At 36.8% G+C, this 11,999-nt stretch overlaps 1 protein-coding gene across 1 annotated transcript; it reads left to right on the forward strand.

The window, feature by feature from the left end:
* The first annotated feature begins 2,496 nt into the window (after positions 1-2,496).
* LOC117781330 (protein phosphatase PHLPP-like protein) lies at positions 2,497-11,304 on the forward strand. The gene is given in 8 exon segments (XM_034618074.1): positions 2,497-2,594; positions 2,671-2,758; positions 2,831-3,017; positions 3,720-4,230; positions 4,232-4,917; positions 4,920-5,101; positions 10,133-11,132; positions 11,135-11,304. Coding segments are annotated over 8 exon segments (2,805 nt in total). The 3' UTR covers positions 11,188-11,304.
* The last annotated feature ends 695 nt before the right edge of the window (positions 11,305-11,999 follow it).

Genomic DNA, 11,999 nt, shown 5'->3' on the forward strand with positions numbered 1-11,999 from the left:
CGAACAGGAACACCATTTACCTTTTGAATACAGTAGAGACTGCCCAAATTGAACCATGACTTGTGAATAACTCTGATCTAGATCTTCAATATAATTTTTATTTTAACTACTTAAATTTCTTTTTATTTATCTACTTGTGTTACTTGCTATCTTTTCATATATTTTTCTATTTGTTAAGACATCGGTTTATAATCCAGATTTTTGGAGATAAATGGGGCATCCTTAAAGACAATTCTGATAAATTGCAATCTCTACATATATTACACTAAGCAACAGCTCAAATCTGAATTGAGCCAAACCGACTGTTTTGGAAAGATATGGGGCTCCAAACGATGAAAACATTTTTTCTATGGCAGAGTTTTTTTTAATTTTTTAAAAGTTTTTTTAGAGTTTTTAGAGGTGCGCCCACTTTTGCCATCATTACTCACTCGTAACAAAAAACCGATTTTCAAAAGCTTTACTTTTCTGAAAGCTAATGAATATATTTTTCCACATAGTCTAAGTCGTAGACTCTAAGACTTAAGCCAGTAGCTTAAAGATATTAATTTTTGAATTAAGAAAATGTTGTTTATTTAAGCTTTTTTTAAATCTTTTTACTTTAAAATTCAAGGAAAACTCGAAAAATTTTGAACTTCGGTTTTAATATTTTTTTTGCAAAGCTGCATTAATTAAGCGTCGTTTAAGATAAGATTCATTAAAATCCATGAAGAAACTGCGATATAATAAAATTCTATATCTATGCATGTTTTTCTTGATTTTTATGACTTCCTAAAGGCATGACCTTTAGTATGAAAATTTGTTATGTTTTTTTGAGATATCCTAACCTCTAAAATACGGCAAGAAAATAAAGCCAAAATTTTAAAATTCTAAAAAAGCTCTGCCATAGAAAAAAAAATAAAATGTTATTTGTCGTTTGGGGCTTCATATCTATCAAAAAAGTTGGTTTAATACAGATAAAAAAAAGTCCAAATGTGTTGCCTAGTGATATCATCCATTTTAAACTACAAAGCTCACGCACATTTTTGTAACAATTCATTTTATTTTCTCTGATTTTCACCTATCCTTTCATTATTAAAATTTAAACTTGTCGGAAAGGCTATAGTCGAGATCCCGGCCATAGGATACCCGTTCCTTATTTCAATAAATATAAAAAAGTACTTTAAAGAAATTACTTGTATTGCTTTGAAAACATTAATTCGACATTAATGCCTTTCTTCTTGTCCGATCTGGCTGCGATTCAGTGGGATAATTGAGAATACTAATAGATAACGTTAATCACTACAAAAAACGTATTATCTTAAGAGCTGTGGGCGATTTGCGAGGACGTGGTTTAAATCTAAATCAAACTTGATCTGCGTGGGGTATATAGAAATCTGTGTGCAAAAATTGGGTTACTTACCTCTTATAGTATCTGAGATTCTTTTGGTCATACAGACGGACGGACGTTTTCGGGATTTGCAGGGGGCGGAAGGTGGTGTGACAAAAATTTAAAACAAACTTGACCTGCTCCAACTCCATTGAGATCTGCTTGTAAAAAATTTGATTGATCTTATGGTCTCTGAGATCTAGACGCTCACACAGACTCGGCTGTTGATACTGATCGAGAATATATATACTTTATAGGGTCGGAGATGCCGCCTTTCCCTGTTACAATCATTCCAACGAACACAATATACCTTTTACCTTTTTTTAAAGTAATGGGTATAATGAACTTTATTTGTTTTATTCCATTTGTTCTATTTTACTTTATACTTTGCATTATATCTATCTACATAACTAACTTTTTATATAATTTCCCACTAACTGTCTATATATTTTCCCACAAATCTACCTATCTATTAATTTACCACTCCATTAATAGGAACCAAAAAAAAACCAGTTAAGTTTAACGAATAGACACTGTAGTGTCTCTTACAGTGGCTGAAAGCAAAGATATAATGGTTGCGCCAGAGATCTCAGTGTAACACTCGTATATAGTAAGTAGTATGTGTGGTATACTCGTATGAACAATCCAAAGACCACTTTAGACCTATTGCAACGAAGACAACAGAAATATATATGTATATACATATTGTTTGAAGGGAGCAACCGTGGCGTTCTCTCAAGCGTATCAGCTTTGGGTTGTCGTAACGGCAAGTGGTCTTCAGTTGAGCATAGACCTGGATCCGGTGTAGTTGTTGCTCAAGAAGCTTCAAAAAACTTTATAATACAGACACATGTCTCAAATTACATTCAATTTTAAATGGCTTAAAATTGTTTGAAATCTATAAAACATTAAAATCATTAATTTCATTGTGTCTTTAGATCAAATTTCTATTTTAATTAAAAATAAAAAATGCTTCGTGTGTTTCATCATAATTTTTCTTTGTGTATGCACTAAGTTAAGCGTGCTTGTTCATGCATGCAGTGTGGTAAGTTGTTACCGTTCGGACCTCTTCCACCTTCACCTCTCCAACTACGTCGAGTGTTAGGGAAAAAGGAAAACGTGGGCAAACAATGCTTAAGGCCGTACAGAAATCGTGCGAGCAAAACAAATTCAAATTAAAACTAACTGCCAGTAATGGCAATGACAAAAAACAATAAAGAGAACAACAGCGAGATCGACATCAACACCTCTGAAGTGTCCGATGTACTGGACATTAAACGGGTCCATCGTAGCCCAAAAGCTAGAAGGCCAACCATATGACAGTCCCCATTGAAGAAACTCAGTCTGAAAGGCAACCAACTTTGTGGCAGCATTTTAATTGGCAACTACAATGTAAATCAAATATCATATAAGATTTTTTATCATATCACGGATTTAAACAGACTTTTATTCATTTTGATTTAGTACTTGACACAGTTGGAGGTGTGCGAAAACGAAATGGAGGTTTTGGATCTCAGTTCTCTCGCTCAGTTGGAGACATTAAAGTGCAGTCGCAACAAGCTAATTGAGCTTATCATCAATGGGACCAATCTACAGACTCTTATAGCGGATCACAACTGTACGTACAAGGTTTTCAATTTGGCAATTAAAAGTTGATGGCAAATAATTAGTTATATTGTAAATCTCAATTCCACTTTGTATTTTTCCAATTTTGATGCAGAATCGAATTTGAGGTCAAATTATGATAATTTATTTATTTAATGTCAACTAAAACAGTTTAAGATTTGACAAAGTCTTGACAGTTTGAAATTTTTGAAACTTGTCAAGAGAAAATATACAGAATCAAATAAGAGGCCAAGTAATGATCAAAATGATATACTGCAAGAAAATCGTTTAAGGCTTGGCAAAGCAATGACAGTTTGAAGTTTTTTTGAAAAGAATGGAAAAGTACGGAAAAACAGACAGTGATGACCAAAAACTTAAATTTTTTAAGTTACTAATACTTGATGCTTATTCAATTTAACTTCAATTTCAATTTCAATTTTTTTATTCAATGATCCAAAGGATATTCCGCACCACATTGGTTAAGTTTAGGCAATGCTATGACAGTTTAAAGGTTTTGAAAAGCGTCAAGTGGACAGTATAATAAAAATTGAGTTTACGGTATTTCATACCAGGAAAACAAAAAACTGGTAACCGTTTCGAAACCGATATAAAAAGAGTTTTGGTAAACGATAATCGAAATTCAAAATATAATCATAACCTTAAGTGAAACCGACATTCGTTTAGGTCTGATACCCTGATAACAATTGATTGTCATTCAACAGGTTTACAGAGCATCTCCATATCGAAGAGTGTACCCTGAAACTGTTGCAGGTAGACATCTCGCACAATTACCTGAGCGAGCTTCCCCAATGGATTGGGGGATGTGTGTCATTGACTTCACTCTCCGCCGCCCACAATCATTTGAGCCAGGTTAAGGATCTGCTGCGTGATTGTCGCATTAGGTGTTTGCAGGAATTGAATTTGGCCTACAATGGATTGCAACAACTCGACTGCTTGCCCGAGTCATTCTGTAGCTTAAGGCAGTTGCAGTTGCAAAGCAACGAGCTGCAACGTTTGCCGGATAACTTTTTTGCCGTAACGAATTCGCAGCTGAACAAGTTGAATGCCTCATGCAATCGATTGTCGGCGCTGCCGCGTTACGAGCAGAACAATAATGCTGCATTGCTGGAACTCTCACTGACGGCAAATCAATTGAACGATAACATATTTGATGCACTGTTACATGCTGGGAAATTAAAAGTTCTGCGCTTGGCCCACAATCGAATTGGAGTTCTGCCCGCCGAGTGTCGTAATTGGCCCAATGGAGATTTTGGTACTATCGGGCAACATGTTGCAACAACTGCCCGAACAGATGGCGACATTGGGCCAACTGAAGGTGCTACGCTGTTGCAACAATCTACTGTTGAGCACTCCACAGTTGGCTAAGTTGTCGAAACTGAAGATTTTGGATTTGGCCCACAATCATTTGGACCGCATTAATTTGTTATCTTTGGTGCCGTCGCGTAATCTCAAGTATTTGGATCTGTCGGGCAACTTGCAACTTCAGGTGGATGAGCAACAGTTGAAAATGTGCCAGACGCAGAGTCAACGTGTCTGGAGCTTGGTCGATGTCTCGGGCAATAATCGTGCCGCCTTGCCCACAGCAACCGGAAACTACCTCAGACATGTTAAAGCAATTGCATAAAACAAAAACAAGTCCCTGGTCCATGGATTTGCCGAGACGCCAGGTGAGCTGCGTAAGCTGTTGGTTACCCAACTGCGAGCTGGTCATTTGAATGGCACCACCGATGAATCACTTTTCGGCATGTTCGAGTCGAATGGAGATGCTCGCATTGCCCATCAAATGGCACACCTGTTGCCCGGTCTGTTGAAGCATGAGCAGACCCTCAAGGAGATGAACAGCAGCGAGTACATGAAGTACACACTGTTAACGGCACAGCGTCAATGCGGCGGTTGCCTTCGCAGCCTAATCTTCCATCTGATGCGACTTCCTCCAAGGTGAGGGCTCTTAAGTCAAAGCGTTATGTTCTCCACATGGCGAGCCTGGGATATTTTGATGCATATCTTGTTCGGAGAACAACCCACCTTCGATTAACCCAGCCCGAAACTCAGCTGGACACTAACAAACGCCTTCAAGTCCATTCACTAACAGATCCACAGTTGCTACAGGTGCGTAAACCACATTTTTAATACCCGTTACTTAAAAATAAGTAAAGGGTATATTGTGTTCGTTGGAATGTATGTAAAGGGAGAAGGAGGCATCTCCGACCCTATAAAGTATACATATTCTTGATCAGCATAAATAGCCGAGTCGATATAGCCATATGTCTGTCCGTCCGTGTGAGCGTCTAGTTCTCAGAGACTATAAGAGATAGAGATACCAAACTATCACCCACAGACTTCTATATACCCTACGCAGATCAAGTTTGTGTCATATTTAAGCCATGCCCCCTCTGCCCCCCAAATCGTGAAAAAACCACCACCTACAGCTTTGAAGATAATACGTATTTTGTGGTAATTAACGTTATCTATTAGTATTATCTATTATCCTACTGAATCGCATCAAGATCGGACAAGTAGAACGGCAAAAAAAGTTATGGCAAAATTAAAGTTTTCAGAGCAAAACAAGTATTTTCTTTAAAGTACTTTTACGTATATTGAAGTAAGTAACGGGTATCCTATGGTCGGAATCTCGACTAATACCTCTCCGACTATTTTTTAGACCCCGTACTTAAAAAATAGTACAGGGTCTATTGGTTTGTTTTAACGAATATGAGCGTAACAGGCAGAAGGAGGCGTGGCAGACCCTATAAAGTATATATATTCTTGATCAGCATCAACAGCCGAGTCGATATAGCAATGTCCGTCTGTCTGTCTGTCCGTTTGTATGAACACCTAGATCTCAGAGACTATAAGAGCTAGAGACATCAAACTTGGTATGTAGGTTCTATATTGCAAGCAGATCAAGTTTGTCTCAAATTTCGGCTGCCCCTTTTATCGCCTACAAATTGAAATAAAATTTCATATCCAAATTTTAAGCACAATTTAAAAGCTAGTGACACCAAATTTGGTATGTAGATACCTCTATCTTGCAGGCAGGTCAAGTTTGTTTCTTTTTTGAATCGGACCACTATATCATCGAACAATCGGTCGAAAATCAAGTTTTAGTATGAAAAACTTTTGTCTAATGAGATATTGTATGATTTGGTTTTATATCCTGTCCAAAGTTGGTTCAAATCGGACCACTATATCATATAGCTGTCATAGGACCGATCGGTCGAAAATCAAGTTTTAGTATGAAAACTTTTTTTGTTTAATGAGATATTGTAACAAACTGATACAATAAGCATATGACTTGGTTTTATATATCCTGTCCAAAGTTGGTTCAAATCGGAGCACTTAATCATATAGCTGTCATAGGACCGATCGGTGAAAATCAAGTCTTAGTATGTAAATCTTTTATGTTTTATGATACATTGTAACCAATATGATAGAATATGTATTTAAGTTAACTAAATATTTTTTAATTTTTTCCATTGTTAGTTTTTGCCATAGTAAGTACGGGGTCTCCGACAGTCGAGTATGCTCGACTGTAGCACCGTCCGACTAGTTTTTTATAACTCGTACCATAAAAAAAGATACAGCGGTCTATTAAGTTTCAGTAACAAAGACATGTTTTAATCAACATATGGACTATGAAATTTTTCAGATTTTGATATAATGAGTTGGTTAAAAGTGCAAAGTTGTGAGTCAAAATTTCAAAGGAAAAATTCTTAGAATCAAAATCGAAATCCAGATACAAAGAAAAAAATGTTGAACGAAGCTAAAAATTTAATTTCTGAATAGTTTTAGAGGCCAACCCATGATCAAAATGACATTTCGCTTAAAATGGTGCAGCTTGACAAAGTCATGAAAGTTTGAGTTGGTCATACTTCTGATTAAGCAACTTTACAACTCAAATTTTTGTCCTATTGCATGATTTTTTACAAAAAAAATGAAACGTTTCAAAATCGAATTTAAAGTGTTGTTTTAACAATTTGGGAACGAATTTAAGTATGTTCCTATATTTGTTTTGAATTTTATCTAATGCTTGGTTGACTTATTTAAGTGGAGCAAAATAAATAAATAAATACACATTAATGGTTTAATTAAGCTAAAATATACATATTGTGAAGAACAAAGCTAGCTTTTTATTTGTAAAGCCTTGAGCATTATTGGCTGAAAAACCCTCATTGGGTTTGTTATAACGAATATGTGCGTAACAGGCAGAGGAAGTATGGCGTTCTCCCTATATATATATATTCTTGATCAGCATCAATAGCCAAGTCGATAGCCATGTCCGTCTGTCTGGAACTGTCTGTCCGTCCGTCTGTATGAACACAGATTCTCAGAGACTTAAGAGCTAGAGACACCAAACTTGGTTGTTCCTCTATATTGCAAGCAGATCAAGTTTATTTTAAAATCAGCCACGCCCCTTTATCGCCCACAAATCGAAAAAAAGTCATATCCAAATTATAAGAACAATTTAAAGCTAGAGACACCAAATTTGGTATGTAGATTTCTCAATATTGCAGGCAGATCAAGTGGGTTTCTTTTTAAATCGGGCTATATCATATAGCGCCATAGGAACAATCGGTCGAAAATCAAGTTTTAGTATGAAAAACTTTTTTGTCTAATGAGATATTGTAACCAAACTGCTGCAATATGCATACAACTTGGTTTTATATACCTTATCCAAAGTTGGTTCAAGTCGGACCACTATATCATATAGCTGTCATAGGACCGATCGTGCGTAAATCAAGTCTTAGTAAGAACAACTTTTTTGTTTTATGAGATATCGTAACCAAACTAATAGTTTATGCAATAAATTTGGTTTTAATCCAAAGTTGGTTCGAATCGGACTACTGTATCATATAGCGCCCATAGGAGCAATCGGTCGAAATTCAAGTCTTAGTATGAAAAACTTTTTTGTTTTATGAGATATCGTAATCAAACTGATACAATAGGCATATAGCTTGTTATACTAGTATATATCCCGTACAAAGTTGTTTCATATCAGATCACTATATCATATAGCTATATAATATACATTTAAGTTATCTAAATATTTCTTAATTTTTTCATTATTAGTTTTTGCCATAGTAGTACAGGGGGTCTCCGACAGTCGAGTATGCTCGAATGTAGCACCGGCCTACTAGTTTATTTTGGAAAACGATGTAGAATCAATGCATGATACCACTTAGCAAGTTATACTAGTATATTTCCTGTACAAAGTTGTTTCATATCAGATCACTATATCATATAGCTATATAATATACATTTAAGTTATCTAAATATTTCTTAGTTTTTTCATTATTAGTTTTGCCATAGTAAGTACAGGTCTCCAACAGTCGAGTATGCTCAGATGTAGCACCGGCCTACTAGTTTATTTTGGAAAACGATGTAGAATCAATGCATGATACCACTTAGCAGGGCGTACGCAGGTTTGGGCATATCCTAAATCCTTCAAAATAAGGAAATTATAAAGAAAATTTGTATGTATTGTATTCCACAGCTCAAAATTATCAAAATCATTGCATTAATACAATCAGTTGAAAAAAATATTAAGGAACGAATTTTTTAAACATAATGGATTCAAAAAATGAAAAGACTTTGCTTATGCTTGCATTGACCCAAATGTTCCTGGAGCCCAAGTGGTCACCACCATTTAACAAATTTTTCTGTGATCAAATTTTTTTTTAATTTTAAAATCTAGCATTTTTTACAAGCTTATCTGAGCGTGCGTTATTCAACATTACTTAAAAATCATTCAGCCGATCTTAAAGACCATTATACTTTCACAAACTTGTTTAAATTATTAAAATAAGAAAATTAAAAATGATTTTCTCCTTCCTGTGTTTACATAATTGGATTAATTAAGCTTCCGATAAGATATTAGACATTAAAATCTATGGTGGTGAATCGGCTGGGCATATTTGCAAACCTGCCCAACGTGTATTGATGGGTTTGTTTGGAATAATTATAATAGGGCTTCATTTAAAATTCAAAAATATTTCGAGGGCGGCAAAATGCATCATGCTATAATCCATAATAACACCACTGTAGTTTGAGTGATGTTTTGTGAATTTTATTTTAAGTGATTTAAAAACATGCCTTCACTTGGAAAACAAATTTAAATTTTGCCAGTTTAATAATACTATTATAGAATGCAAATATGGGACAATTTTTGTATCCAGTAGAGAACTCCGCCCCCTGCTCGATTCACCCGGGCCGATTTGAATAAAATTTGTTTATGATGTATAAGACATAGGCAGACACTTGCCAGTATTCACATATCACCACCAAGTTTTATTAATAGTCTCTGTTTTTTGCGAACAACTGGATCTGCCTACACTCCAAATGTACGCCTAACTCTTACCGTCTCTAAGATCTTTTAGGTTATGCCAACAGACGGACATAAGTATATCGACTCGGCTGTTTGTGCTGATGAGGAACATATATACTTTGGAGGTCTGGCACGCCTCCCTCCCGCACAGGGTATTAAAATACATACTAAAAAAAAATGGTTTTAGTTTTTTTAGGGAGAAGGAGGCATCTCTGAACTTCTATATATACGCAGATCAACTTGGTTTCAAATTGAAGTCATGCCTCCCCTCCACCCCCGCGAATCGCGGAAAACCACAACACAAACCTTTTTTTAAGAGAATAAATTTTTTGTGATAGTTAACGTTATGTTTTAGTATTATATATTTTCCCACTGAATCACATCAGGATCGGACAAGTAGAACGGCCGTTATGGCGAATACAAGTTTTCAGAGCAAAACTAGTATTTTCTTTAAAGTATTTTTATATATATTGAAGTAAGTAACGGGTCGGGATCTCGACTATAGCCTTTCCGACTAGTTTTTAAATATATTATCTTACGGGGTAAATCCAAGCTATGTAGGATTTTTTTTAGTTTTTTTTTACTGATTTTTCAAAATGGATCGACGATGCGCAGTCTCAGGACGACCTAAAAAAAAAATGGATTTCTTTATACAGATATTGCTTTTATATCGAATGACCCATTGATAATAGAGCGTTTTAGAAAATAAAAAAAAAATTATTTTCATTTCACGCTAATCAACATAGCTAGAAGAGAGAAAAATATAGTGTTAATTGAAATATAACTGTATGTTTCTGCTCATTTCGCACACACAGGTAAATCTTAGCAACGATGACGAGTACTTAGTGTTGGGCAACGAGCATTTATGGTCCGTTATGGACATTGGCCGGGCAGCAAGGGAGATACGGAAGGAGGAGAATGCACTGCTTGCGGCGAAGCGACTGCTTGAAATAGCACAGAGCTTCGGGGCCAAAGAGAATCTGAGTGTGATCGTTGTGCGCTTCAGTCACCTGAGCACAGATGTGGATCATTTGATACGGGAGCTCAAGCAGAGTGTGCGTAAAAAGCCCACATTAATATCGCCGCAACCACAGAGTGTATCGGTGAGTAAACGCACCTGTTGCGATCGCAGCAATGCGTGTCGACATCGCACATTGAATCAAGAGCTGCTGGCTGGACGCTCCTCACCCAGTGGCCAGAGTAATTCCGATTTGTTGGCCGAAGATGTGACTGTGGCCAAGGATGAGTTCATATTGGCCCATGCTCGTGTTCTGCAGGAGGAGCAACAGCTGGAAATGCTGGACGAGACTGAATCCGTGCTGTCGGAGGAGCAATTCAAATGTTGGGAATACATGCTTGAGCAAAACACACAACTCCTGTTCGACAAGGAGCTGAATACCATCTCGAAATCATTCACCAAGCAGCGAATGCCAACCGATGGCAACGATCTTAAGTCAAATCTCATACGAAATGTCACTAACAAATTTATCTCGAGCAGCACACCACAGCTGCCCCAAAGCCAGCCCCATCCCCTGCCCCTGGCACCCATTGCTGCCTTCCAGCAGATGAAACAACCCCCCTCCACCGACCATTTTGGCAGCTTGCGATCCTTCCACCAATCCCATAACTATAGATATAATCTCTTCGATGGCAATGTCCGAGATGCCTATGCCAAGCTGGGAGGTGGTCCTCATGCCGCCTACTTCGGCTCTCTGCAGCGCCGAATGCCCTGCAATTTCGAGTACGACTTTCCGGCCACACAGGAGCAGGACCACAACATTCTAGATGAGGAGGAAATCGAGGCGGATGGTTACACGGGCATGAAAGTCGCATGCGGAAATATTGGGGTGTGGCTACCACAGAGTTATAAACAAAGCCGAACCTTGTTTCAAGCTTTTTTAACAAATTGTGATTGTTTTCTCAATTGCTCTCGAATTATTCCTTGGTATGAAATGTTTAAATTGAAATAATTCATGTTTTTAAAGAATCTAACTTATGATTTTTTCACGGATTCAATTTCTAGTTAATATACTTGATAGAAATAATTATTATTTTATTATAGATAGTAAAATATTAAAAAAGGATGAAATATATAAATAATGAGATTTTTTTCACAAGAATTAATAAATTGCGACAACCTTTCATAACTTTGTCAAAACTGAACTGATTTTCAAGCGAAATGTCATTGTCATCATGGTTTGGCCTCCAAATTGATTATACTAGGCAACAAAAACTGAACTGAACCAAACCCACTTTTTATACCTGAGCCCATTGAAAATGGGCAAAAAGGTATAATGTGTTTGGCAGAATGTATGTAACAGGCAGAAGGAGGTGGCAGATCCCATAAAGTATATATATTCTTGATCAGGATCAACAGCCGAGTCGATCTAGCCCTGTCCGTCTGTCCGTCTGTCTGTCCGTCTGTTTGAACGCGTCGATCTCAGAGACTGTAAGTGCTAGAGACTTCAAATTTGGAATGCAGGTTTGTGAATACCATACGCAGGTCAAGTTTGTTTCCAATTTTGATGCCACGCCCCTTCGCCCACAAATTGAAAAAAACGATTTACAGGCGCAATTTTTGACATAGCACTCCTAACTGAACAATCAGTTGAGAAGTATGCGTATTAAACGACCCTGAAAACTTTCAAGGCGATTGACCCATAAATAAAGAAGTTATTTCGG

This window comes from Drosophila innubila (genome assembly GCF_004354385.1).
Source record: "Drosophila innubila isolate TH190305 chromosome 2L unlocalized genomic scaffold, UK_Dinn_1.0 4_B_2L, whole genome shotgun sequence".
Classification (NCBI taxonomy): Eukaryota; Metazoa; Arthropoda; class Insecta; order Diptera; family Drosophilidae; genus Drosophila; species Drosophila innubila.